The sequence below is a fragment of the Panthera onca genome, chromosome D4 (assembly GCF_046562875.1).
Source record: "Panthera onca isolate mPanOnc1 chromosome D4, mPanOnc1 haplotype 2, whole genome shotgun sequence".
NCBI classification, from domain to species: Eukaryota; Metazoa; Chordata; class Mammalia; order Carnivora; family Felidae; genus Panthera; species Panthera onca.
In genome coordinates this window covers 87,370,904-87,398,765 of record NC_138351.1, presented here as the reverse complement: position 1 = coordinate 87,398,765, position 27,862 = coordinate 87,370,904, and the positions used below count along the sequence as shown (strand labels likewise).

Below are 27,862 nucleotides of genomic sequence, written 5' to 3'. Positions count from 1 at the left end.
GACAGTGGCGGCCGCGGGGAGGTCGGTTGGGGACGGTCCTCCTCGAAGTAGCCCGCGATGTCCCCACCAGACGACAGACCCCTCCGGGCGACAGACGGACCTCGGGGTCGGAGCCGCGGGTTCCCGGTGCGGAGGATGCGGCGCGGAGGGCCTGAGCTGCCTCGGGCCCCCTCGCAGCTCCGAGCCGCTCCGGCCGCAGCCAAGGCGCCGGGTAAGCGGGTGCCGCCCCCGCAGCGGGACGCGAGCTCAGCGCAGGATCTTGCGCCACGGGCCGCTGCACCGAGTCCTCCGGTCCCCCAGAGGGCGCTGCTGTGGCCCGGTCAGGCCCCAGCAAAGCGGAGCGCTCGGGCCGCCCCGCCCGTTCTGCCGGTGGGGGCGGCGCGATTGCGGCGGGGGTGCGGGGAAGTGAGGTGCGCGGGCCGAGCGCCGCTTGGGGACGCACGGAAGGGTTTAGGGGCCATCTGGATGGAGGCTGAGGGCGTCGCGCGCAGGTGGGGTAACCGGATTTGATGTGTAAGGCTGGCTCGATCGGCAGAAGAAGGGGTTAACAGAATGGGGAGGGAAGCCTTCCTCCTACTTTGTTCAGAGGCCAAAGCGAAAGGTTGGGGGTGCTGTTATTGACACAGAGTAGGCGCGAGGAAGAGGGTGGGGTTGTCGTGGAGGGGGGCTGGCATCGGGACGCGGTGGCGCGAGAAAGGCTGGAGGCGGGGTGGAGGTGCATTTGGGTAGGACGCCCCGGGAAGGACAGAGCCGTGGGAGTAGGGGAGATGGCAGGCGGGGTTGGGCATTTGAGGGAGGGACTGTCGACAGGATTTACGGGAAAGTGGAGGGAGGCGGGGGTTATTGAAAGCATGAGGGTGCAAATGCGGCGTGCTCTTGGCAGGCCTGGGGTGTAGGCAGGCCTGGGGTGTAGCGGTGAAGCTCAGCGGGCAGGTATTTGAGGGCCGTGGGCGGGGGAGGAGGGAAGGAGGGGTCCCGCCTTACTCCGCGCCCTCCCTTCAGCCACCATGTTCAACCAGCAGCAGCAGCTCCAGCAGCTCCAGCAGCAGCAGCTGCAGCAGCAGCAGCTGCTCCAGCTCCAGCAGCTGCTCCAGCAGTCCCCACCGCAGCCCCCCCTGCCCATGGCCGTCAGCAGGTGAGTTCCCCTCTGGAGGGGCGGGCGGCTTCAGTCCCGCCACTCAGATCCCTGTGGCGGAGACCCCATCCCAGTCCTTTCGCCCGGGGCCGTCCCTGTTTCAGTCCTGGGAGCCATCAGTTCCCACCCTAAGAGGTTCCTCTGTCTGCCGTAGAGAGGGGGCAGAGGATGGAGGTGAGGGAAGAGGGAGGGTCCGACTCTCCCGCAGCCCTCTGACAGCCCCTCCCCACACACAGGGGGCTGCCCCAACAGCAGCCACAGCAGCAGCTCCTGAACCTCCAAGGCGCCAGCCCCGCCTCCCTCCTCAACGGCTCTGTGCTACAGAGAGCTTTGCTTCTGCAGCAGTTGCAAGGTATAGCTACTGGCCCCTTCTCACTGCATCTTAGCGGTGGTGCCCTAGCATCCCCCTTTTGCGCCAAATCTCCCCCAGATCCACACGCTAACTCTGAGAGAGAGCTACTCTCAGCGTCCTCGTTTGCCGATGAGGACACTGAGGCTCCAGGAGGTGGAAGTCCCAAAGTTGCTCAGCTGGATGCCGGTCTATGCTGGTCACCGAGGTGTGCCCTTGGCCATGGTGCTGACTCTGTGGGCTGTCCTCAGCACCCCTCGCTCACATTCAGATTAGAGGAAATGATGGGTGAAAAGGTCTATTTTGACACCCCACCCCCTGCCCCCACGGCCCATTTGATAGATGAGGAAGCTGAGGTCCAGAGATGGGGGAAGTCATTTGTGCTGGATCACACAGCTAGATTAAGGCCTGAGGCTCCTGACCCCCTGGGTCTCTGAATGGGCGTCTCTAGCCCTGTGTATTAAGCCGATGCCTTTGTCTCAGTTTCCCCATGTGGAGAGCAGTCTCTCAGCTCTTCCTTCTAAGATGCTGCTTCAGATACTTCAGCCCCTTTGGGAGTAATCTTAGGAGCCCAATGACCTGCGGCCAGCTCAGGTTCAGACCCAGCCCCTCCCAGATGGAAGCTGTGGCTTGCTGGGTGGTCCTTCTGGGCGGGGCACTGTGCTGAGACCTTTACATACACAATTCCTTGACTCTGCTGACAACCCTGGGAGGGAGATACCATGATCCCATTTTACAGATGAAAAAACTGAGACCTAGAGAGGCATCATGTGCCCATGGTCGCCCAGGGAGTAGATGTGGATTAGAGGGAGAATTAGAGCCCAGGTCTTGCTACAGAGCCATGTTCTTAGACACCAGGCTATCCTGCCATCCAGCTGGGTATGCTGCCAGGTCAGAAGATGTGGTGGCTGTCACTCTTCAGCCCTGCCACATAGGCGGGGATGGTCCTGGAGTTGATTGACAAAGGATCAATGGATAGTTGGAGAGAGAAAACCACACACAGGGACCCACGATGTATACATATGTATGTATCCCCCCTTTTCTTTCCCATTTAAAAAGTCACACTCTTCAAAGAAAAGTGGAAACAAATTTTTGAGAGGACAAGAAAACCCAAATTGTCATAGGTAGACTCACTCACCTTCTGAAGGAAAACAACAACAGCAACAACAATAAAAAACACCCGTGAAGATTTTGGTGTATTTCCTCCCAATTTTTTTCTAGGCACAAACTTGGGAATTTGTATATGATTGTGGTTGGTTATTGATGTAAGTGAAAAGCTATATCTTGTTTCTTTTTCATGGAGTAGAATGACTTGGTCATTTACCAGATGATTTGACAGTCTCTGTAAAGATTATTTTTTAACAGCTGTTTTGTTTTGTTCTTGCGTACCTACACTCAGCTGCTTCCTTTTTTTCCCCCTTTTTTTCTTTTTTTTTCCCGTATTCTTTTTTTTTTTTTTTTTTTTTTCTGTTTTAAATAACCCTGGGATGAATATCACGTTTGAGACTATTTTCTTAGAGTGGATTCCCAAAAGTGGATGACTGGGTCGGGGGATGGATGTTTTATGGCTCTTGATAAGTATTGCCAACTTGCTTTCCCCAAGGACTGGACCAGTTTGCAATGCCACCAGCCACGTCTGACAGTGTCGGTCTCACCATGCCCACGGCAACCTTGGGTATTATATGCTTTTTATATATATATATATATGTATACACGCATACAACTTACTAACTTGGTTGGCAAAAAAGCTATATCATTAATCTTTCAGTTTACATTTCTTGGAGTGTTAGCGTAGCCAAACGTCTTATATTTGTCTGTGTCAACATTCATATTTCTTTTTGTGACTTGTCCATGTCCTTTGTCCATTTTTCTTTTAGATCTTTTAGATCTCTTGATCTTACTGTTTTTAAGAGCCGGTTGGCTCTCTGCACATACGTGTACATGTATTTGTTTTAACGTTAACTGAACGCTGACTCTATACCAGGCACACTCGCATATGTCATTGAATCCTCGTAAAACAGTGAATCAGGCACTATTATTATCCCATTGTACAGATGAGGGAACTGAGGCTAAGAAGAGGGAAATGATTCGCTCTAGGCCACAGAGCTTGGGCTGTAGGACTCAAACTAGCTCTTACAGCACACCTGACCCACGCTTTCAATCCTGTGCTTCCTGTCCCAGCTTTGGGGCAAGGATTTGAACCGTCTTTTATGGCTCAAACACTTCCTGAGCACTGGGCCTCTGAGTTAGATGAGGTGCCTGCCCTTAAGGAGTTCCCAGTGTGGTTGGGTGGTGGGCATTGGGAAGCAGACAAGGAAATTGTGCAGCTGGTTCTAGAAGAGGGAAGGAAGTCTGCCTCTGGGGACACAGGGAAAATGTGGGAAGGTCTCTCAGAGGATAAACACCTAAAGAAGGCCTGAAGGATGACCAGGAGGTAGTGGGCGCTGAACAGCTCAGGCAGAAGGAATGGCATGTGCAAAGGCCCAGAGGCGGGAAGAAACCAGGCTTGTTGAGGTAATGCACAGAAGCCTGTGGCTGAAATGTAGTGGGTACGTGTGTGGGGAGGAGGGCAAGAAAGGAGGTCTGGGAGGAGGGCAGGGCCAGACCCTGCAAGGTGAGGAAATGGGCTTCTCTCAAAGCAGCAGGGAGCTACAGAAGGGTTTAGGCAGCATGGGGAGGGGCAAAGGCAGAATGTGCAGAGATCTTGGGCAAGTTACATCGCTGCTTTGCGTCTGTTTTGTCATTAGTAGAGATCATAATACCTATCTGGAGAGGGAGAAGGCAGTGCCTGTCTCCTCCTCAGCTGGAGCAGGAAACCAGCCCTAAGGCCCCCTCACCATGAATGCCCAAGGTGCGGGTGGGCCTCTGGCTCTCATCTCCCTCCCCTGGCTGCCCTTGTACGGGAAGGGTTCCCTTTCAAGTGATCTGTGCTGTTTCCTTGATGCTTTGGGGGGCTGATGCCTGACCCTGGCCTCTACCGTCCAACCGTGTTGTTAACCTCTTCTCCCCTCTTCCTGCCTGCAGGTAACCTCCGTGGCTACAACCTGCCAACCCCGAACCTGACGGGCCCCAGCCTCACGGTCCCCCAGCTGGCCACCCCAAATCTACAGCAGTTCTTCCCCCAGGCCACTCGGCAGTCCTTGCTGGGGGCCCCTCCTGTTGGGGTCCCCATAAACCCCTCCCAGATCAACCTTTCAGGGCGGACTCCCCAGAAACAGGCCCGCACCCCCTCCTCCACCACCCCCAATCGCAAGGTGAGTGATGGCTGGGGCGCAGCAGGTGGGGATGGGCGTGGGAAGGTCATACCTGGTATCAGCCTAACTCCACCCACTCTGGCACACACTGGGCCTTTGGGCAGGTCACATCCCTTTTTGTCCTCAGTGTCCCCATCTGTAAAAAGGGGGAAGGGGTTAGTGAGTTGGACTTGTCTGGTGTTTCCCAAATTTCAGATCTTTGTGACTCTCTGATGGGACTTTTGCCACGTCCAAACGCCAGCAATCCTGTTGTTTACCTGATATTTCTCTCTTTGTAAACACACGGAGATACAAATGACCCATAACACTGTATTTGTTTTAGGTGTCCGGTCACAGTTCTCGGTAAACCAGCGCCGCCCTATAGAAATAAAACATGAGGCATGAATGGAATTTAAATTTCTTTAGCCATCACATTAACAAAGTAAAAAGAAACCAGTGAGATGAATTTCGGTAACAGATTTGAGTTAACTTCATACGTAAAAAACATGACAACTTCAACCTCCAATCAATATTTTAAGACGCGAATGAGGCGTTTTGCATTCCTTTTTATTTTGTACTGAGTCTCCAAATTCTGGCATGTATCTCCATTTGGCTTGCTACCTTTGGAAAACTCAAAAGCCAGGCACCCGCGGCCAGGGGTTACTAACTGCAGTAGCTGAGCTTTAAATGAATTCGCTTCTCCTCGGTTACATTTCTTTAACAAGGAAACATTATGTCACTACCTGAAATTTCAAAAACAGTCCAAAAGAATTGCTGTACACAGAAGTGAAAGAAAGGAAAGGGTAAAACAACATTACAGGACCCTAAACTCTACAGTGTTGTCATTGGAAGGTTCTGGAGCTGCACCGCCACCTCCTTGGGCCTTGAAGAGGGTGCAAGGCATTAGAAGGAGGCTCACCCTGACATCAGCAGAGTCAGTCCTGGACAGAAGCAGAAAGAGTCGAGGGAGTAGCTTCTCTGGGACTGTCGTGTCCCTGAGTGTCCCGGCAGCCCCTCACATAGGGCACCCTTCTGAGAGCATTCCAGGGGGCAGGGATGACACTGCCCTTTCTGGGCTGCTCTCAGGCCGGCCCACATCTGGAAGTGAGGCATTTCCCTCCAGAGAGCGGTCCTGGCCTCCAACCTGCCCATTGGGCCCCTCCTAACATGGTCTTGTCCAGTGTCTCCACCACCCATTTTACATGTGGGAAAGCTGAGGCTCAGGGAGTATGGTGGAGGCTGCCCCATGCTGCACAGCTGTCAAGACAGACCCAGAGCCTTACAGGACAGTAGGGCCCGTGTCATGCAGGGTGAGAGGCAGGGAGTTCTGAAGGGCATGGAGTCCCGATGGGATGCATGTTTCCATTCAGCGCTGGTTCCTCGGGCTTAGGAGGAGGGACAGAGGCCGTGGGCAGGCTCCTGGGAGTAACGAGTGCCCAGGACCAGCCGGAGCTGTGCATTTATTTAGCAAACATCTGTAAGTCTGGTAGGAGCCCCAGTGGTACAGATGGTGTGACTGGCCTGACCTTCCTTGGAGGTCTTCGCCTGGGGAGGAGGGTGTTAGCAGTGGTAAGACGTTAATGCAGATAATGTTCCCACCAGTTAATTCACCTTGTGGCAAATGCCACAAAAAGGAAGCCCAAGGTCCTCTGGGCCTGTGTTAAGGGTCTATCTACTCTGGGGTCAGGAGGGCTTCCCGCAAGAAGTGCCTTGGAGGCTCTGGGTGAATTCCTGGGGGCCGGGAGAGACCTAGGACCTTGGGGAACCAGAGAGAAGGCCAGGATAGATGTAGAGAGGGCGAGGAGGCTAGTTGGGAGTTGGCTGGAGGTGGGGGCGTAGGGGCAGAGGGCAGATTGGGCCGGCTTGGGTGAGGAAGGAATACTCTAGAGTCGGAGGAGTCACAGGAGGGTTTCAGCCTGAAAGAGACAAAAGACATGATCAGGTTTGCGTGTTAGAAGGACCCTTCCAGCTGCTTTGTGGAGAAGGTGGTTGGGAAGTCAGACAACACCATGGGCCCGCCGGGAGGGGGCTCTGTATCCCCCAAATCTGGGTTAACAGCCAGGTAGCCTACACAGGATTCCTGGGGTGCTGAGGATCGTCTCTGGGCAGCTCTTCGTCCCCTGTGGGACTGTTGAAGCCGCTCTTGGGCCAGGGGGTTGCTTACGAGGGTGGGTGGCCGGTGTCAAAAACAGTTTCTGAAAGGAAGCAGGATTCTTCTTCTCAGACGGTGCCCGTGGAAGACAAGTCAGACCCCCCAGAGGGGTCTGAGGAAGTTGTCGAGTCCCGAACAGACACACCAGAAGGTAAGGGAGGGAGGCTGCTAGCCCTCTGGGTGGGACACAGGTTGGGGCAGGCGGGTGCAGGGGTCGGTGATGGAGGCAGACCTGGGAGGCGGGGATCTTGGTGTGGGGCGAGCCCAGGCCCCACCTCGAGGGGGGAGCTCCTAGTTTGTGCTGCTCACGGCATTGGCGGTCACTCATCTGCCCTCCGTTCCAGACCGAGATTCCCCACCCTGCCCAGATGGCATCGCTAAAGAGAAACACACTGTAGCACCTGAGCCCGAGTCTTGTGAGGCATCGGAGCCACCGGCTAAGAGGTCAAAGAGGTAACCGATGCTGAAAACCTTCCCTGGGCCCAGGGGCCCTGTACTCTCATTCTTGCAAAGCCCGGGGGTGGGTGTAGCTGACGGCCAGGACCCTTTATAGAGAGCTGGAACAAGGAAAGGGCCTTGACCTTTGGCTTGGAGGAAGGTCAAACCCAATTCTGCATCTTACTTGGGAAGACCCCAGGCCAGAGAATCTCCGGTATCTTCACTGGGCCTGAGTCACCTGGTGGCCAGTTCGGAGAGGTGAACATGTGCATCTGGGACCTCAGAGCGGGCGGAGGATGGGCGGCTTTGCAGGGCCTTGGATACATAATAGCAGATGGTGGGAGGCAGGGGTGAGTGATCCTGCCCATTTATTTAGGTACAACTGGGGCATGGAGAGCCGGAGGGGCTCAGCCAAATGCCCGGCTCGGGCTCGCACGTGCTATAACTAGGACTGAACTTGGGTCTTGGCCTTTTTGAGGAGCCCCTGGGGCCAACTGGGAGACATCGGAAGATCTCTTTCAATCCTCCCTAGCTCGGAGTTGCCCACAGAGAAGGGGGCCGCCGGGCAGCTGCAGGTGAAAGTCCAGCCTCAGGCCCGGACCACGGCACCGAAGCAGACCCAGACGCCTGAGCTGCTGCCTGAGCCGCCGGAAGCCCGAGTGCTGCCACGATTCCAGCCGCGGGTTCTGCAGATCCAGGCCCAAGTGCAGCCTCAGACGCAGCCGCAGCCGCAGCCGCCGCCACCCCCGCCTCCAGGGGACACCCAGGCACGGCCCAAACTGCAGAAACAGGCACAGACGCAGACCTCTCCAGACCACTTGGTGCCGCAGCAGGTGCAGCCGCAGCAGGTGCAGAAGGAGGCAGAGCCACAGAAACAGGTGCAGCCCCAGGCACATCCCCAGCCCCCTGGGCAGGCGCAGCCGCAGCAGCTGGCACAGACGCAGACATATCCTCAGGTCCAGCCACCAGAGCAGCCACCAGGACAGTCTCCCGTGCAGCCCCCTGACCGGACTGAGGGGCAGCCTCAGACCTGGCCGCAGGTGTCCATGCCAGCATCGGAGCAAGCACCGGTTCCGGTTCGTTCCACGGTGCCGGAGACACCACCAGATCCGAGAGACGCCGGAGCAGGTAAGGGAGCACTGGTTCCCAGTCGCCCCGTGATGGGACAGTTCGGCCTGGACCCTTTGCCCTTCCCCTGGCGTTGTCTCCACCAGAGGCTTCAAGGTCCTGGCTGTGGGTAGAAACGGTGGCTCTCAGGCCCGGATCGCTTTGGGCCTGGGTGGGAGATGGACCCCTCTGTCATTTCAGGCCTGAAGGAGGCCTCGCCAGAGCCAGGAGGCTCCCAGGTCAGCGTGGAGAGCCAGGAGGAGTTGACCAGCGGTCTGGATGTGGGAGAATGTGAAAAAAGGGCAAGAGAGATGCTAGGGGTGGGTAGATACGCTACCGTGGCTGTGTGCTTACCGCGGGGCCCGGCGGCGGGAGGACCCCTTGTGTTTCCCCACCCGTGAAAGGTGACAGCCGCCCTCTGCCGGGGCCGTGGGTTTGATGGAGGGTCGTCAAGCTCCTGTGCTGGTGTGCTGCCTTCACATGCCTTTGCTCTGAAGAACTAGAGGTGCTTTTGGTGACAAGTCCCTTCCAACCTGTTCATCCCTGGAATAGAGCCCTTGGTCCCTGACGGGGGAGCACTGCTCTAGTGGAGAGAACACAGAGGGCAGGCCTATGCATGCCGTCTGGGTCCCAGCTCTACCTCCTGGTGTGATCGTGGCCAAACCCGTTCCCTTCCTGGTGTCTCCATGTCTCCGTCTGTCACGTGAGGGTGGGGTGGGGTGGACTTCACAGTTGGGTGGGCTTGGGTTTGAGTCCCGGCTGTAGTACTCCCTAGCTCTGTGAGCCTGGGCAGTCACCTGCCAGCTCAGTGCCTCAGTGTCCCCATCTGTGAAGCGGGCTGTCAGGAGGGCCCAGTAAGACCCTGCTCGCGGGTGTTTAGCACAGGGCCTGGCCCACCGTAGGTGCCCAGCTGGTGGTAGCTCTGCCCCTGTTCCCGGTGCAGGTGTGGGGTGCCGGGGGCTCCCTGAAGGTCACCATCCTGCAGAGCAGCGACAGCCGGGCCTTCAGCACAGTCCCCCTCACGCCCGTGCCCCGCGCGGGTGACTCTACCTCCGCCACCCCTGCCTCCGCCAGCACACCCTCGAAGCAGACCCTCCAGTTCTTCTGCTACCTTTGCAAGGCCAGCTGCAGCAGCCAGCAGGTACCTGCCGGCCAGGCCCCGGTACGGGGGGGGAGGGCCGGTGGGCAGAGTGGAGGGTGTCTCTGGCGGCTGCCCAGGCCTCCCCGCGGCGCCTGAGTGGCCACAAGGGCCCCGTGAGCACCATCCAGGGCAGCTGTGCGTTTGCCCTGAAAACAGTTCCTGAGCAGCCAAGAAGTTAGGGATTTAGAGTCCGGCATACCGGGTATAAATCAGCCCTGACTAGCCGCGTAGACCTCAGAAGGTGAATTCTCCTCTTTATGACTCCCATTTCCTCAAGCATCAGATGAAGAAACGCTTAGAACCCACCTCACCCGGAGGTTCCAAGGATTCAGTGACCTGACATTGAAATCACGAGCCCCAAGCGCCCCCTGGAGTGAGCAGCACGTTAATAACAGCCTTAGGCTCGTAATAATAATAATTATTATTACCCTTGCTATTGCTACCTCTGTCATCCAGAGCAGAGCCATGGGATCCGGAGGTTAATCGGACTGCTCCCTGCCTTTGAGGGGCCCACACAGTCTCCGGAAGGAGCAGAAGCTCCGGCTGCTCTGTGCCCACTTGGTGTCTCAGTTCACCATCCTTCTGTGGCCCCCACGGGGCTGTTGTAAGAGAGACGGCTTCGGCAGCGGCGGGGTGGCCGTGAAGCCGAGGTCGGAGGCCTCCTCCTCCACCCTTGCCCGCTGTTCCGGGGCTCGTTCTTCAGGCCCATCCTTCGCTCTGCTGGCTACAGGAGTTCCAGGACCACATGGCGGGGGCCCAGCACCAGCAGCGTCTGGGGGAGATCCAGCACATGAGCCAAGCCTGCCTCCTGTCCCTGCTGCCTGTGCCCCGGGATGTCCTGGAGAGAGAGGACGAGTGAGTGGGGGATCTCGGAGGCTCTGTACTGGGGGGTAGACAGTCTTGCAGGCCAGGCGAGGCTGGGAAGGGCCCTGAGTCTGCCATCTTCAAGGTCCGCCTTTGGGTTAAGCATTGCCCTCTGCCAGAGGCCTCTCCGCACCATTAACGGTTTAGCCTCGGGCCTCAGTTTTCCTCATCTGTAAAATGGCCTGGTGAAGGATGCAATGTAAGAATTCATGAACTAGGTGGTCTCTTAAGGCTCCATCCAGCCAGGAACAGTGGGACCACCCACATGGGAAGGAAGTGGGTTGTGGCACAGAGCCCTGCTTCTCCGGCATATGTGCTGACCCCAGCTGGGGGGGGGGGTGGGTGGGTGGGGACACACAATGGTGAGGATCGTCACCTTGTGGCCTGAGGTTACAGCTACACTGTGCCACCCCTTTTTCATTGCCATAGGGGCTTCATTGACCCAAAATATGTGCCCTCCTGGAGTCCAAAACTAGCTCTTGGGCTAAGAAGGCCTGGTGGAAGGTACAAGACCTTTCAGCACCCTGTGGGCAGTCATGGAGGCCTGCTGGGGGGCTGGGGGGGTGGGGGGGGGAAAGCAAGTAGGCACTGCCTCAGGCCATGCTGGGGGACATGGGCTCTGTCACAGAACAGCTGCCCCACAGCTCCAGGTCTCCTAATTGTTCCAGAGAATCTAGAAACCCAGCTTTGTATGTGAAATCTCCCAATTTCAAAATGTTAGCAGCTAGCTCAGAATCAAGATGAAACAAAGCCTATGGAGGCCGAACCAAACTCCTTCACAGGCTGGGCAGTCCCCGAGGCAGTGGTTGGGGACTCAGCCTTGAGCGCTTACAGAGGGTCACAGCTTGGAGCTCCCTGTCCGCATGCTCTGGGTGACGGAACACTCTCTCCAGAGGCAGCGGTGTCTCTGTTAGGTGCTTCTTTGAGAAGAACTTCCCTACGTGGTTGTGCAGTATGTTCTCGACCTTTAAACTTCCTCCTGCTTGCGGACCTAGGAATTATACTTAGGTGAGATAATCATAAATACAGGAGAAAGATGATTCACAAAGATGTTCCTTGCAGAGTAATGTAATGGTGACAGATTTTAATTGGAAACTTTCTAGAATATCGAAACCTGCGGGATCAGTTAGATCAGGCTTGTCCACTTGGTGGAGTGGTTCTAATATACAGGACAACGGCAGGGAATTCATGAGAACGAGGAAGCAGGTGTGATGCAACATCAGGTTAGAACAGGTTCAAAACTGCCATGTGCAGAATGAGCTTGGGATCTCGTGACACAAGAAAAGCGGAAGGATGTGGCCCATCTGTTAACAGGCTTTAGGTGCGGGAGATTCACTGAACTGTCTCCTGATGACGTCACCCCTTGAATCCTGACCTGGCCCCCTGAGGCCAGTCCTTCAGACTGGCTGCCTCTCCTTCCTCCTTGGTTATTATTCTTGTTTAAGGATTCTTCCAGATGAATCTCAGAACCGTTGATAAGTTTCTAAAAAAGCTCCTGTTGGAACTGCATTACATTTATGGGGAGCATCTTGGGAGAGCGGCTGTCTTTCCAACAAGAACAGCATCCCACTGTATATACTTGTTTTGGTTGCCGTCACTCAGAGAGCCCCCGCCGAGGCGTTGGTGTAACACCTGCCAGGTCTACTACATGGGGGACCTGATCCAGCACCGCAGGACTCAGGACCACAAGGTATGAGGGCCTGTGTGCTGCGAAGGTACCCACACATCTATCTCCAAGCCCAGGGTTGGGAAGGAGGGAGCTGAGGTTGGGGACGGAAAGACAATTGCACTCTTTATCTCTGGATGGTCATAACTCAGAAGCGTGGCTTCTCGATGTTTCCTCTTTGGGCTTCAGTTTCTCCATTTTTCCAAGTGGGTGAAGCACCATCTCATCCTGTCATTCAGCCACGGGGCTGGTGGGGTCCTCTTGGCGGCTACTCTCTCTCCCCGGCTCGTCTTCTCTCTGTCCTGTTGCCATCTGCCATCCCGTCTTGTAGCCAACAGCACAGGGAGTGGATATGTTTGCCCATGTTCTGGTAAAGGGGCGGGGCACAGCCAGCTGGTTACAGATGTGGTAGTCTGCGGGTGGGAGATGAGATCTCACTGGGCACAGCCTGGCTGCACCCGGGGACACTGCCTGCCACCTACTCGGCCTGCCCTCCTTTCCCCAGATTGCCAAGCAATCCCTGCGACCTTTCTGCACTGTTTGCAACCGCTATTTCAAGACCCCCCGCAAGTTTGTGGAGCATGTGAAGTCCCAGGGGCATAAGGACAAAGCCAAGGAGGTAACCCCAGTTCCCTCACAGGACATGGGCCCAGAGAGGTACAGAGCCTTGGCCAGGGCCACACAGCAAGTTGAGCTTTTTCGCAGCCTGAACTCATACCAGGTCTGGAGGGATTGGGACGCTCAGAGTTGTGGGGTGGGTGGGGTGTGGCCCTTACGCTGCCCAGAGCTGACCTGAGCCCTGGCCCACTCTCCGGGGCAGCTGAAGATGCTTGAGAAGGAGATTGCCGGTCAAGATGAGGACCACTTCATCACGGTGGACGCTGTGGGCTGCTTTGAGGGCGATGAAGAAGAGGAGGAGGAGGAGGAGGATGAAGAAGAAGAGATCGAGGTTGAGGAAGAATTCTGCAAGCAGGTACTTGGGGGGCGAGGTAGGGTGGGAGGCAGGCTGGAGGCTGGGCTCCCAGCCCAGGCGGGACCTCGCCCCACCTCCCGGGGCCAGGGGGCACAGTGCTGACGTTTGTAGGCACTAACGGGTGCCAAAATTTAGTACAAATAGGACTGTATTCCGTATGGCTAGGTATAAATACACATCATGATGACTGCAGGGCGGCCGGTTACATGGGTGAGGACCTCAAAATCTGGCTGAAATTTTGACCTGCATTGAGGAAGGGAAAGGGCATCTTAGGCCAATAAGGGTACGGAGGGAACTATGCAGGGGACACGGAAGAGTCAGCATAAGGTGATGATGACGATGACACCCATAGCAGATGACATTTTTGAGCAGTTACCGTGTGCCAGTTATGTACCAAGCACTTTCCTGGCAGAGACCCACCCACTTGGATGTTGGGAAGTGAGATGCCAGAGCCCGTGCTCCTAACACCGCAGCTCCTCTGAGCCACGCCCTGGTGCTTGATGTGGGGATACATGGGGATTAAGGCCTGGCCCTGCCCTCCCAGAGCTTGCCCTTGCAGTCCGGGGGTGGTGGGGGGGGGGTGGGGAGCCAGGCAAAGGGGCATCGTGGAGGGGCTGTGGATGGAGTGTCACAAGGGTGGCCTCCAGCCCTATGCAGGTTTGATGTGAGATCGCTTTGTTACTCAGCAGTTGGCCGTGGTATGACCTCAGGCAAGCCCCTCGCCTTCTCTGAGCCCCCCGTTTCCTCTGCTTAGAACTAAGAGTCCCAACTCAGGCTCTAAGGAAGGGCTGAAGCCCGGCCTGAGGCAGGGGTGGCAAATGGGAGTGGTTGTCCCTCCTGGAAGGCACATTTGTTTGCTTGGTGAGTGGAGGAGGGCGCTCCTAAGCATGGTGGGGCTGCTGTGGCTGGAATCAGATGGCCCCGTCTGGAAGGGGCTCATGTCTGGTAGGCAGGAGGAAGGGTCCTTAGTCACCTGAGCAGGTCACTGCAACATCAGATAGGAATTCAGGAAGCTGGCAGGGGGCTCGTGGTTAGAAATGTCACGAGGGCCTGGGGCCCACCAGGGTTAAATACGCTGCTCCTCCGTAAACCCTGGGCCAGTGAGTTACTGTGCCTGGACCTGTTTCCTCTTCTGTAAAATGAGCGAAGTGTAGAAGGTTGTTATGGAGTTCAGAGGCGACACTTGTGATGTGTCGGGCACACCTGGCATGGATTATGGAGGGCTTCCTGGAGGAGGGGACTGATGGAGCTGAACCCAAAAAAGTCTAGATCGGGAAGGGTACTCTGGCAGGATAGGCATGTGCAAAGGCTCAGAGAATGCCACCCACAACCTCCTGGGGATCATCCTCCTGGGTATCAAGGGAGTGGTGTCGAAGAGCTCAGGGAAGTCAGAGCTGAGGCCCACACTTGCCTATTTCCAGGTGAGGTCCAGAGATATATCCATAGAGGAGTGGAAAGGCTCAGAGACCTATAGCCCCAGTACTGCATACGGTAAGACCCAAGCCCTGACCCCGCCTCCCCTCGTCCCACTCAGAGGCTGGGTGAGCAAATGGGCCCCTAGGGAGGGCGGGACATGGGGTTGGCCTGGAGGGACGAGTGCACAGATGCTGCCGTCCTACAGGTGTGGACTTCCTGGTGCCCGTGATGGGGTACATTTGCCGCATCTGCCACAAGTTCTACCACAGCAACTCGGGGGCACAGCTCTCCCACTGCAAGTCCTTGGCCCACTTCGAGAACCTGCAGGTGAGCCAGGCTTCCTGCCCCAGCCGCCCTGGCTGCTGGGTAAGGCCTCAGCCCTGGGGCACAACCCCCCAACAGAAGGCCCTGCCCACAAAGGGAATCAGAACAAGGGTAGTGCCCAGCTCTTTCTGCTGTCCTGGCGGGGGGCGTGGTGGCGGGGCGGGGGGGCGATGCCGAGGGCCAGGCTGTTAGCTCCAGAGCTCTGGCACGGGGAGGCTGAGGACATCTCATAGCATCACACGGTGTGTCCGCTGCAGCGTCAGCCGGGCTGGGGAGGCAGCCGCTGGCAGGGAGCGTACCTAGTGGGGAGGCAGCCCTGCCTCATCTGCACCCTCTGTGTCCAGAAATACAAGAAGGCCAAGAACCCCAGCCCTACCAGCAGGCCCGTGAGCCGCCGGTGTGCAATCAACGCCCGGAACGCCCTGACTGCTTTGTTCACTTCTGGTGGCCGCGCGCCCACCCAGCCCAGCACCCAGGACACAGCTAAAACCCCCAGCAAGGTGACAGCCCAACCCCCTCCTCCCCCACTTCCCCGGCGTTCAACCCGCCTCAAAACCTGATAGAGGGAGCTCCTCATGCCCATCCCGTCTGGGTCTAGGTCTGCTTTGCTTTTTAGAAGTCTGTGTGGAAATTTTGACATGGTTGGTGTTTTTACTGAAAATCTAATAAAAGAAGGTAGTTTGGCTGTACAGGGCCCACCAGCCTTTCTGTCTGGGTGGACAGGGTGAGGGGGCAACCCTGCCAGCTCTCAGCCAGAACCCACCCTCTTTGGGCACGGTGTGGTGGCCGAGCTGGAAGGCCAAAGACGGGCTCCCTAACCAGGGACTCTGAGGGCACAAGGCACTTCACCTCCCCCAGAGTCTGCTTCCCTCTTGATGAGGTGGTCAGGGCTAGGGAAAGCACCTTCAACTTAGATCTGCCTCAGCCTTCAGAGTCTGGACCCTAGGGGGCAGGTCTTCTTGTTATCTCCAAAGTACAAGTGAAGAAACAGGTGAAGAGGCCTAGCAAGGTCAAGTGACTTGCTGAAGGTCATACAACTGGTCCTGGGCCTGAGCTCTGGCTCTGTGCTGGCCTTTCTGTCCACCTGAACCCTGTGGGAGCTTAAGTGCAGGAGTGGGGACCCTCCCCACTCCTCTGGTCCCCCCCCTTGTCAGGCGACCCTAAGATGAATCATCTGTGAACGGGGCCGAGGCTGAGCTGGCTCCTTAATTCTGCTATTTCCCCATTTGGAATGACCCTTAGAGATAGACAGCCAGACCGACCCTGTTATTGGCCAGTGGAGAAGACTGAGGCCAGGAGCAAGAGGATGATGGCCAAGGTTACACAGCATGAATTGCTGTTGGCTGGCTGAATGAAAGGCCCTAGTACCCAGAGAAGCTGAGTGTATCATACTGGGTCACACAGCGTGTCTGATGGGCTGGGCTGAGGAGGCAGCTGCTGGCCAGGCGTGCACCAGGTGGGGAGGAAGCCCTGCCTCACCTGTACCCTCTGTGTCCAGAAATACAAGAAAGCCAAGAACCCCAGCCCTACCAGCAGGCCCGTGAGCCATCAGTGTATGATCAGTGCCTGGAATGCCTCCACTGACCTGTTCACCGCTAGTGGCCAGTGGGGTCCTCACCCCAGGATACAGAGGAGAGGCACAGTGATGTTGGAGACCCATTTAATGTGGATGCTCAAGGCCTGGGCAGAGTGGGGAGTGTCCTGGAATTGGGCAGGCAGGCAAGGTGGGTGGGTCGCAGGCCCACACCTGACCCCAGGAGGGGACGTCAGGTGTGGGGGCCGGCCCAGGCATGCCAAAGGAAGTACCAGAAGGGTGGCCCAGGCAGGCACACCTACTAGAGGGACCCGCAGACCCGCCCTTAAGAAGGTATCTAAGCCAGGTGGTGAGTGCCCAGGCCACAGCCTAGCCCAGGAACACAGGGTTGGGGCTGGTTGGAGGCTCCCAGAGCCTAGGGACTGGCATCGCTAGGAGCCTCCCCGAGCTGCTGCTGGAACTCAAGGCGTGTCTGCCGGTTGGACTCAAGCAGCTCCTGGAGGCGGGCGTGGAGGTGGTCGTTCTTCTCCTCCAAATGGTCCAAACAGGAGTTGATCTGGTCCAACATGGAGTTGATGGCAGCATATTCTGGGAGGAAGGCAAAAGACAGCCAAGGTTCTGTGTCTCCTCGGGGCTCACAAACATCCCCACCCACACTGTGTCCCAGCCTGGGGGACAAAAGGGCTTTGGGCAAGTCCCTATTCCTTCCTGAGCCTCGGTGTCACCGTCAGGAAAATGGGTGGATGCCAAAAGTGAAAGGCTTTGGGGACATAATACCTTAGCGCACCATCCTTTTTTCTATGGTTAGGGTGGTCGGGGGGAGGTCTGCCAGACATTGTCCTGCCAACGCCAGCTTTCTCTCCACTTCCTACATCAGCTGCCTGGAGGCCAGGGCCCACCTTCCCGAGTCGGGCAGTCAAAGCCCCAGTCCCCAGGCAGGCTCTACTCTCCAGCCCTTCAGAGGCTCCCTCTGCCCTGAGGGAAAAGAACCTCCCAAGCCCCAAGGCCCCTCCCCCTCTCTAGCCCCGTCTCCCATACCCTTTCCTTTCCTCACCCGCCTTTGCCCACCTCGGGGCCCCTAAAACATGCTGCTGTTGCCTCTGCCTGCAGGGCGTCCTTCTCCTGTCTTCCTTCCCTCCCCCTCTCCTCCTTCAAGTCTTAGCATGGGTGTTGCCACAGAGAGACCTCCCAATGCCCCAGACGGGATCAAGCCTCTGTGTCTGACCTCCTTGCCCTCCACATGCCTCCACTGCCCTCCTTCACCTCTGGCCTGACTGCTACGTGTGCTGCTGTGTCTCCCCGACCAGACTGCAGAGCTCTTGAGAGGGGGAATGCTCTTGTGTTCACTGCGGTTCCCCTGACGCCCTCATTGCCACACTATAAGCACTTGTTGAATGAATGAATGCATGAATGAATGAAGCCTCTGACTTTCTAGCCTTTCTGCCTTTGCTCACCTGTCTCTGCCACTCAGAATGCCTCAACCACAACAGCTATTCAAGGACCAGCTCAAAACGCCTCTTCTAAGAAGCCTTCCCTGGTGTCCACCAGAAACCATCACTCCCTCCTCCATGGCCACTCCTGACCTGCCTCTCAGCAGCACAATGTCCCTTAGGATCCAAGGGCTGGGCCTGTGCCCACTGCGGACCCAGTTCTGAGCCAGCCCATGACTCAGATACACTCAGGTGCCAGCTTGGGACAGAGGGGAAGCAGCTGGCAGTGTTTGGAAAAGGCCAGGGCTGGAGGAGTGTGTCTGGAATATGGGTGCAAGTGTGTCTGCATTCAGGGGGGTGGGGGGATGGGGAACCACCATCACCCAGAGCTGGCACACCTCCCAGAGGACAGAGTCCTGGAAAGTCTCTGCTGGATCTTAAGGGTCCAACCCCCTTGTGGTACAGATGGGGAAACCGAGGCCCAAGAAGGAAGGGACCTACCCAGGATCCTCCAGCTGGTTGGTGGCATAGCCAAGATTTAGAGAGAGCAGGGGCACACGGGTTTCATTCCCAGCTCTGCTCTGCCCCAGCAAGTGACTGCATCTTTTGGGAAGGGAATAAGGACTGGGTTGTTGTAAGGATTCAAATACATTAAGAACTCAGACAGGGTCTGGCCGCAACAAGTACTTAGTAGATGATTATTATCAACCCTGCACATTTTGTGTCATGAGACACAGGCCCGAAGCAGGATGGGGGAGGCGAGTGTTTCCACACCACTGGGGCCAGGCTTTATCCACGTCAAGGGCACTTCCTAGTTCTAAGCTTTGCCATCTGCCTGGGACAGCCTCCTCCCCACTGCACCAAGTCCTGTGAACCTGCCAACATCTACTCATTGTGACACTTAAGCGGCTTTTCCAGATCACTCCCACCACTGCAGTGGGCTCCATTGCACACATCTGGCCACTGTTGACCTGCGGTGCCTAGGGAAAACTGGCCAGTCCACCCTTTGCCACCCTGTGGGAGGCCCTCTACCTTTTTATTAAATGCAGACCCTGGGTGATCAAAGTGTTCTAAAACTATTGTGATGGATGTACAACTCTGAATATCCTAAAACCCACTGACATGTAAAATTTAAATGGATACATTATATAGTATGTGAATTATAGCTCAATAAAGCTGTTATCCAAACAAAACAAAAAGCAGACTCCATACTTATCTCACATTTACTAGGTCCTGTCTTCCGACTTGAGAAACCCATCTTTATTACACTAAAGAGAATAATAACTGCTCACTTGCATGCTTCGAACCTACTATTTTCCATTTGTTTTTTCATTTAATCCTGACACATCTCAATGCAGGAGACACATTATTATTCTTACTTTACAGATGGGGAAACTGAGGCTCCCAAAGATGCTGATGCTTCTCTCTCCACCACCCATCCGCCCCCTCCCCCGCAGCGCTGTGTAGGCAACAGGCTGCTCGGTAAGCAGGTCGCATTCGCCAAGACTCTAGATCACAGCAAAGGTGGCTGGGGATGCTGACTCAGCAGGGCGGGTTCGCCCACCCAGACAGCCCCTCCCGCTAAGCCAAAACGGCCCACTCGCCCAGCCCCTTCAGGAACTTCCCTCGCCACAGGGGCTGGAGGAAGCGGCTGGAGCAGATGCCAAAAGGGCGAGTGACCCTGAAGCGGTCTCAGTTTCCCCATCTGTAAAACGGGGCCGGTTGCCCGCAGTTCTCCAGTGCTGCGGTTTCCAGGGACCCACTCACTGATGCTCGCCCTGAACCTCCAGCCAGCGCCCGCAGCTGCCACCCACCCAGGAGCGAGGGGTGGGAGGGCTCTGCGGTCCCTTCCAAGTCCCCAGTCCGACCCCGATTCTCCTTTCCAGGAGGCAGCCCTGAGAAAGCAAAGGTCGCTTCAGCAGCCCCCCTGGGTCACCTGCTTCCCCGAAGCCGTCATCCTCGCCTTCCACGCCCGCCTCCGCCGGCATGCCCAGGTCCCCGTTGGGGCCCGACATGGCGGGCTCCGGCGCCGCGAGGGCAGCACCACGACGGAACGGGGCGACCGTCGCGCCGAGAGCCGGCGCCGGGCGGAAGGTGGCGGCGCCGGATGGAACGCTGGGCCGGAAGAGTGGCACAGCGCGGCGGAACTGGGCCCGGCGCCCGCGGCCCCGCCCCCAAGGCCGGAACCGCGCGGCCCGAGCTCCGCCCCCACCCCGCCCCGCCGCCAGAACTCCTCCCCTGCCGGCCGTCAGACTCCGCCCTCGCGTCCCGCCCACACCCTGCCTCACAGTCGAGCTCTGAGCCCCGCCCCTCTCCAGGCCGCCGGGCGTGGCTATCCGGGCCGCTGGCTGAGGAGCCTAGGTGGTGGGGGCGCAGGCCCTCAGCTAGGGCGAGCTAGCCCGGCCGAGGGGTGGGGGCGGCCTCCACTGTGCCCTTCCTGCCGGTGGGGACCTGCGAGTTCCTGAGCCGGAGCCTCCGCGTGGGCAAAATCTGAGACGCGTGACTTCTAAGGCTCCCTATGGCTTCAGAAGATAAACGTTCACGGCCTCAGCGAGAGTCAGGGTCTGGGTTGGCACAGGGCTGCGTGCGGCTTCGGGATAAGGTTGGCCATCATCCCCCACCCCTTTTTTACCAGCTGAGAAAGGGAGGCATGCCGAAAGTCACCCACCAAGCAACTGTCGCTCCTGAGCTGGACCCAGCTCCGCTGGACCCAGTGTGATCCTGGCCAGGGGTCCAGCTGAGCCAGACCCGTGTTCCAGGCGAGAGGGGACTGGGACTCTGCCAGGAGGCCCTACGGAAGCAGCAGCCCGGTCCTGGGCTCACACCGGTAGTTCCTGTGGGCAGGACGTCCTGGGATAGGAGTTAGGCTTGTCCATCTGGCGCCTCCACCTTCAGCCTGGCGCTGGCTGTCGGAGCAACCGGACTGTCACTGCTTTCCATTGTTGAGCCTGCGATGTCGGGCCCCAGCGGGGACCTGGATATGTCCCAAATGATGACAACGGGGAGGGATCTTCTCTGTCCCAGAAGCTGCCCGGTCATTTCACCTGAGGAAGGTAGAGGTGAGGTTGAGTCCTCCGCCTGCAATCAGAGCCACCACGGACTTGCCCTCTTGGCAGCCTTGCCTTCACCCTGAACCGGCTTGAGTGGAGGTGAGGCCTGCATTCAACCAGTGGGCAGGGCTGAGAAAGAGGGCTGGGCATCCGCCTTTGGCTGAGGGGTTAGAGGTCCCCCTGAGGATCAAGCACTTCACCGACCAAGAGAGCGGAGCCCCACGTGCCCTGCCTGGCATAGAAACACCCGTATCTTCATGTGGCACGCAGGTCTGCAGAGACGTGGCAGAAACACAGATCACACACGTGGACATGCTGACATAATACAAACACATTTATCCTTGTAAGCGTGAGACAGCCAAAGAAAACCACGGACACATGTTTTTCTCTCAGTTTGAAACCATGCCTGGGATCACAGGCCCTGACTCTATGTGTGAGCCCACAGACCAGGGGAGAAGCATGCTGAATCCAGGGCACATGGGATGGGCTAAAAAAACCCAGAGAGACAGGCAGTTTCTGAGAAACACGCCAAGGCACGCGCAGGTACACCTACTACGCAGATGCAGCAGGTGGCTGTAAATGCGCATGCGTGGAGCCTGCACAGGGTCGCCTGAGGCCCAAGTCCACCCGCCTCCAAGGGCGAGTGAGGGCTCCTGGCTGGAGGCTGCTGTGGTCCCAGGGAGGGCCTGTCCTTTTGCCCACTTCACTCCTGTGGTTAAGGCCCCTAAACCGGACCACAGGACAAAACAGCCACCAGCTCCCTCCAGCGCTGATGGGGGAACGCCGTGTGCCGGGGTGCTGCCCTGCTTCTGGGGTCCCTGTTCACCTCTGTCTCCCTAGCCCACAAGCCCTGCCATCATTCCCTCTCTAAGCCCACTGTGGTGGTCCACCCTCAAAGATACCTGGATCTTAATCCTGAGAACCTGAGAGCAGTACCTTATGTGGAAAAAGGGCCTGTACAGATGTGATCACATGAAGCGTTTTTATTTATTTATTTAATTTTTTAAGTTTATTTGCTTTGAGAGAGAGCATGAGCCAGGGAGGGGCAGAGAGAGAGAGAGACAGAGACAGAGACAGAGAAGCCCAAGGAGGCTCCACTCTGCCAGTGCAGAGCCCAATGTGAGGCTCGAACCCATGTACTGTGAGATCATGACCTGAACTGAAACCAAGAGTTGGGTGCTTAACCGACTGAGCCACCCAGGTGCCCCTACATGAAGTGTTTTGAGAGGGGGAGATTACCCTGGATTAGCCAGGTGGGCCCAAAATGTAATCATAAGTGTCCCTATAAAGAGGGAGTCCGAGGGAAATTTGTCTGCAGACAAGAGAGAAGGCCATGTGATGACCTCACCAGAGAGAGAGAGAGAGAGAGAGAGAGAGAGAGAGAGAGAGATTTGGAGATGCCACACTGCTGTCTTTAAGGAAGAAAGACCCCCAAGTTAAAGGAGGAGATTCTCCCCAGAGCCTCTGGAGGAAGTGCTGCCCCGCTGAGGCTTTGATTTTAGCTAGTGAAAGTGATTTCAGACTTGGGACCTCTAGAACTGTAACAGAACAAATGTGTGTTGTTTTGAGCTGCCAGTGTGTGATAACTTATAGCAGCAATAGGAAACCAATAAAATCCAGTGACTCCAGGAAGAAACACAAAGCCCATTTGCGTCCTAAGAATTTGATCCTGGAAGACCCAGGAGGCCCCAGGTGGTGGCAGGAAGCTGTATGCTTGGGCCAAGGCAAAGAAACTGGCTGTTGCCCAAAGTGGAGCCCAAGCCCCGGACGTGCTGGGTGCACCTGCCGCCCCCTCGGCCAGCTAGTGGCGTTCTAGCCAGCAGTCCCTTGGGTGCCCTTCTGTGTCTCTGGACTTGGGCAGAGCCTCCATCCATCCCTCAACCCAGGCTGCAGCAAGCTGGTCTCTTCCTGGATCTGACCTAGACTCCTGAGGCTGTAGCAGTCAACCCTGTCCTGCCCCCTGGGGGCTGAGGCCAGCACTGCTCAGAGCTCCAGTTATCTCCCCACTCCCCCAACCCAAGGGTGAAGGGGGAAGTATGCAAGTCTGTGGGGTGGATAAGCCTGGCTTTCTTCAGAGCCTCGCCCCCTCCAGCCTCGGACCTTGCAAGGGGAGAAGAGACCAGGGAGGGGGTTCAAACGTGTGATGTAGACACAGAGGGGTGGACAGGGGCTGGTCAGGCCCCAGACACAGGCCCAGCCAAATGAGGGGTATAAGGCTGGAACCCTTGAGTCTTCTAGAATCTGGATTCCTGGCAGCATATTCATTTTCATCCTTGCCTCCCCTGGCCTTGCCCCAGGTTCTCCAGAGGTCCTCATGGTGGAGGGATGTGGGTGAGGGGCAGCACTCACAATGTGGTCAGCATGGACACTGCCACCCAGCAGTGGGCCCATAGGGGGCTGGCAGAAGGAAAGGGACCACCTCTGGTGACACTCTGTGTCTGGCATGGTCTCCAGCTGGGCCACCTTCTGCTTCACCCACTGTGCACCCCGCTATTGCAATCTTCCAGCATCCACGGGGTCTGATAAGGTAGGGGTGACAGCACCTCAGCCCCCCAACCCTCTCCAGCTCCCTGGGCCTGGGCCTCTGCCATTGGACCTGCTTCAGGTGGCTGGACATGAGTGTGAGATGTGCCCCCTCAGTGTGCTGGGAGGCAGGGGCAAGTGAGGGCAGCTGCTGGTCTGGGGCCGGGCCTGGGGTTGGGAGCCAGGAGTGTTTAGTCAGAGCTGGACTCTGCTTCTGTGGCCTTCATCCCTTCCAGGGGACCACAGTTCCTGGGAGGGATGCTAATAGGAGCCTGCCTTTTGCTCTTTATCCCCCTCAAAGGGCCCAGAAGTCAAGGAGCACAGACTTGGGACCGGGGGGCATGTGTTTATTAGCAACAAGGAGGGGTCCTGTGAATAGGGCAGCCTGGGAAGCAGCTGGTGGGCTGTGCAGTGAGAAGGGTCCCCTGGCTCTCTCACTGGTGTCCAGGCTGGTGGGGACAGCTGGGCAGTGCCGTGGGCAGAGATTGGCGAGAGGGGGATGGGGTGGAGAGAGCCCGAGGGCACCTGAGAGGGCGTCAAGGGAATAGAGAGGGCAGCAGTGCTGGGCAGGTGGGACAAAGGCAGACCTGGAACCCCCTCCCAGCTGCACCCTGGCTCCCATCAGCCCCCTCTGCAGCCATACTTACCGCACACTTGCTCACTTATATATGCACTCATCTGTGGGGGACAGAGTGGTCAGCATGGGCAGGGGTGTGTGGGGGGGATCCCTGACCTCCAGGGCCCCTGCACTGCCCCTGGGCTACCCTGGGCCTCAGCCTGGTCCGGCCACAGAAGCTCCGGGGCTCCTTTCATAGATGGTACAGAAGAGGGTTGGAAGATGGGGCAGGGGACTGGAGGAGAGGCCTGAGGACAAGCAGACCTGGGTGACACCCATTCTCCAAAGGAGGCAGGTGAGGCCCAGCCACACTCCTGTTTGGGCACCAAGCCTTCTGCCTGTTTACCTGCTCAGTCCTGACAGACCCTCAGGATTTGGGAGGCACCTGCCCAGGCCAGGCTGCCTGAAGACAAGGGCACCTCCTAAGTCAGTGGTGAGCCAGTCCCAGGGCAAAGGGGGAGGTGGCCAGGCAAGGAGACTGAGGAAGCTTCGCCCCATGCCTGCAATTCTCGTGTGGGCAGGCCCGAGCTAGGGTGAGGGAGGAACACTAGGGGCCCAGAACCCTGATTGTGGCAGGGTCTTCCTGAACCTGAAGTGACTTCTGGGCCTCCAGTGACCACAGCAGGGCTCTGCCTCCCTCCTCTCCCCCGTTCCTTAGTGAAGCAACATCAGGCCTGGACAGTCCCCATGGGCCCTTCTCCTCTCCCCAGCTGGTGATTACCGTTGGGGATTGGGAAGATGATGTGGTCATCGGTGAGGCCCAGGGCTTTGGCAAAGCTAATGAAGTTTTCCTTCAGCTCATGGGTCAGCTCCTTGGTCCTCCCTGTGGCCAAGATGGCTGGTGAGTGGCTGGCGAAAACTCCATGAATATTGTGGAACCCTTGAATGATGCCTCAGACCCCTCCCTCCTGAGGGGTCTGTGGAAAGACCTCTCTCCCGCCTCCCAGGGCTCAGAGTGAAGGGGACCTTGGGGGCTGGGTGTCGTGGGCCTCTTCTCCCCCAGCACGAACAAGAGCCGGGTCCCAGGGGGTAAGACCCACCATAGAGGGTGACCATAAAGAGCTCCTGGTTTTTGTAAGCTTTCTTGAAGAAAATCATGGCAACCTGGTTGTAGTCTGTGGCCACCACTTGTACAGTGTAACTCTGGATTCCAGGGTAACCTGCATGGGGGACAGTGAGGGATCAGCCCTCCTGGCAGAGGGAGCTCTTGGTTCCTCCCCTGGCACCACAGGATGGTGTCTGTGTGGAGGGGCAGGGAGGTCCTTGCCCGTGGAGACCCACTGCACTCAGGACTCACGCTCAATGTTGCCCAGGTTGAATTGGCCTGGCTGGAAACTTGGGATGAAAGTTGTGATCCAGTGGTCACAGCGCTGGATCCTGTGGAAGCAAGAGATGGGTGGGTAAGAGGGTGACACCCCACCCTGCCACAGCAGGAGGCCTGCACGCCACCCCTCAGATGGGCCTGTCTCTTCCCCGCTGAGCCCATCCCTGCCTGTCCCTGCCTACTCTGCCCTGAGCCACCTGAGCTGCTCAGACTCTCCCTCTGCATCTACTGTCTTCCTTCTTCGAGGCTGTTTCCCCTTGGTGGCCTTCCCTCCCTACTTTCCCCTTCACCTGCAGCATTTGTCTCCTAATTTTTTTAAAAAATTTTTAAATGTTCATTAATTTTTGAGACACAGAGACAGAGAGAGAGAGAGCCTGAGTGGGAGACGGGGAGAGAGAGAGGGAGACACAGAATGCAAACCAGACTCCAGGCTGTGAATTGTCAGCACAGAGCCCTACACAGGGCTCAAACTCAAAACTGTGAGATCATAACCTGAGACAAAGTCAGAGGCTTACCCGACTGAGCCACCCAGGGGTCCCCTATGCCCTATGCCTATCTTATGGCTTTCTGCTATAACCTCTCCTGGGGGAATCAACAGAGGCTCCAGTCTGCTGGATGCCAAAGACTCCCTTAGCTGCTGGGCCAACCCTGACCTCTCACCTGCATCCCATCTGGTCCCCTGCGAACCCAGAGCTGATCCCCCACACCTGCCCTTCTTCTGCTCCTTCCATGACAGATGCTCTAGCCCCATCCCCAAGTGCCAGAGCCAGAAGCCCAGGGGCACTGCGTAATCCTTGGCTCTCCTCTCTAGGTCCTAATCTGCCCCTGCTCTGGTCATCTCCCACCTATGACTGATCAGCCTCCTGGGCTGCACACCATCATTCCTCTCTCTGCTACAGGCACACCTGCTCTTCACCAGTACCTGAGGCGCCTGCCAGGGTGGCCACCCCCCCACCCTCCAGACTGCTCATCAGCTCCTGCTCAGGGCAGCCGTGAGATGGCTTGTTATTTCTTGAAGAAGTGGCTCTCTCTGACTCAGTCCAGCAGCCCTGCCACGAAGGTCCCAGGTCTCCTGAAGCAAGTTGGTTTCTCAAGGCCCAGCCCACAGACCACCTCCCTGGAAGCCCTGGACAAAGCTCAAGGTGGGATTCCAGGCTGGATCCACTGACCCTCCTCCCATTCTAGGACACTCCGAGCTCTCTTTGTCTTGTCATTGATGACCACTTTTGTCCAACCCCAGTACTGTTTTGTGTCTGTGCTGGAATGACCAAGAAATGTTGATTTAGTAAATGAAAGAAGGAATAAATACAGGGACCCAGTACCCAGCGGTAGGATGAATTATCATCTTTCAGCTATGGTCAGCCCTCAGCTATGACATCAGTCTGCCTCTTGGACCCCCACGGCAGCCCTCTGGGCCCCCCATGTTCCCCTAGGAGGTGATGGATCTCACCAGGGCAGGACAAAGGTGACATTGTAGCTGTTGTCTTCGTTCAGCTCATAGGTGATGGTGTACATCTTCAATTGGCTGTGTTTTTCTTTATGAATTTCCTTCCCTGCCAGTCCTAAGACGTACCATTTCCCCTGGAACTACAATGGGGGCTGATGATAGGCAGAGCCAGGAGCAGCCCCAGGGGGCCCTCCTGCTCCATCCCTGCAGTCACCTCTAGGCAGCCTGGGCCTCAACTAGAAGCCCCTCTAACTGGGCTGCTGGGACCCAGACTGGCCACACAGGCTGGGCTGATGAGCCTGGCAGGAGCTGGAGACCATCAGGCCAAGCGGGAGCCCTGAGTGTGTCAGAGACAGGGTGACACTTGGCAAGTGGTCAGCTGGCATCCCTGAGCCTCAGTTTCCTCATCATGTAGAGGGCCTGAAGATGTTCCCACCTTGCAAGGACTGCAGGGATTATGGAAGAGAGTGTAGACCAGGGGAGTCTGCTCAGCTGACCCTCTTGTCAGCAAGGTTGCGTGGGGATGGGGGCATGGGGTGTGCCTTCCATCAGGGCACCCGAGAGCAGATGGAGCTAAAGCCTGAGCCCATCCTGCCTCTCCTCCCCTCTGTTTACACTCTTCCCAGGGCCTCCATGCACCTAGCCCTCCCAGGCCCCTTACCAGCTCATTTTGGAAGTCAGGCTGCAGAGGGACCCTGTGCAGAGGTGGGGTTGGGATCAGGTTTGGGGTGGAATCCTGGGCCTGGGTCTGCAGGGTCCCTAGCAGGACAAGGCCCAGCCACAGGAGACCTAGGGCCATGACTTCAGGGCTGAGGAAGCTGGCACCACTCCAGATATTCCCTGAAAGAGGAAATGAATGAAGAGCCTTCTGGGGGATGCTATTTATGGTCTCTGTGGCCAATGGCTCACCCCAGGGTGGAGCGACTTATCCTTTGCCAAATCCTGGAAGGGTGAGACAATTGCCAGCAACTCGTGCTGAAGATCATGGCAAGCTCTCTGCTCTTTCCCCCAGGTCAGGATTATGCAAGATGAGGGGCCGTAAGTTCTGGGAGGTGAGAGGGTGCATTCCCCATATCTCCACATCTCTGGCGGGGACTCTCTTCACAGTCTCTTCTCCCTGGTTATCACTGTGTGTGGTCA

General features: G+C 57.1%; 3 protein-coding genes across 6 annotated transcripts; 1 reads left to right on the top strand and 2 right to left on the bottom strand.

Moving 5' to 3' along the window:
• The first annotated feature begins 31 nt into the window (after positions 1–31).
• Positions 32–18,981, top strand: CIZ1 (CDKN1A interacting zinc finger protein 1). Of its 4 annotated transcripts, XM_078436445.2 has the most exons (18): positions 32–211; positions 1,003–1,135; positions 1,372–1,487; positions 3,088–3,159; positions 4,509–4,738; positions 6,927–7,020; positions 7,214–7,322; positions 7,840–8,435; positions 8,616–8,734; positions 9,358–9,555; positions 10,259–10,410; positions 12,022–12,109; positions 12,591–12,704; positions 12,906–13,058; positions 14,480–14,549; positions 14,680–14,801; positions 15,143–15,298; positions 17,804–18,981. In XM_078436445.2, exons 1-18 carry the CDS (start codon positions 58–60, stop codon positions 17,912–17,914), a joined length of 2,787 nt encoding a protein of 928 aa, XP_078292571.1. In that variant the 5' UTR covers positions 32–57; the 3' UTR covers positions 17,915–18,981. The 4 variants fall into 4 exon arrangements, with proteins under 4 accessions (XP_078292571.1, XP_078292572.1, XP_078292574.1 ...); XM_078436446.2 differs by lacking the exon at positions 17,804–18,981 and having other exon boundaries at positions 35–211; positions 15,143–15,487; XM_078436448.2 differs by lacking the exon at positions 17,804–18,981 and having other exon boundaries at positions 36–211; positions 6,942–7,020; positions 10,286–10,410; positions 15,143–15,487.
• On the bottom strand, positions 16,442–19,987 carry BBLN (bublin coiled coil protein). Its single transcript, XM_060608517.3, has 2 exons — positions 19,699–19,987; positions 16,442–16,920 (listed from the first exon to the last, which is right to left on the bottom strand). The coding sequence occupies exons 1-2, from the start codon at positions 19,775–19,777 to the stop codon at positions 16,748–16,750; spliced, it is 252 nt and encodes an 83-aa protein (XP_060464500.1). The 5' UTR covers positions 19,778–19,987; the 3' UTR covers positions 16,442–16,747.
• A 3,689-nt stretch (positions 19,988–23,676) lies between these two features.
• On the bottom strand, positions 23,677–27,563 carry LOC132662895 (neutrophil gelatinase-associated lipocalin-like). Its single transcript, XM_060608527.3, has 7 exons — positions 27,384–27,563; positions 26,726–26,862; positions 25,249–25,328; positions 24,992–25,111; positions 24,673–24,774; positions 23,983–24,013; positions 23,677–23,860 (listed from the first exon to the last, which is right to left on the bottom strand). Exons 1-6 carry the CDS (start codon positions 27,519–27,521, stop codon positions 23,994–23,996), a joined length of 597 nt encoding a protein of 198 aa, XP_060464510.1. The 5' UTR covers positions 27,522–27,563; the 3' UTR covers positions 23,677–23,860; positions 23,983–23,993.
• Between the last annotated feature and the right edge of the window lie 299 nt (positions 27,564–27,862).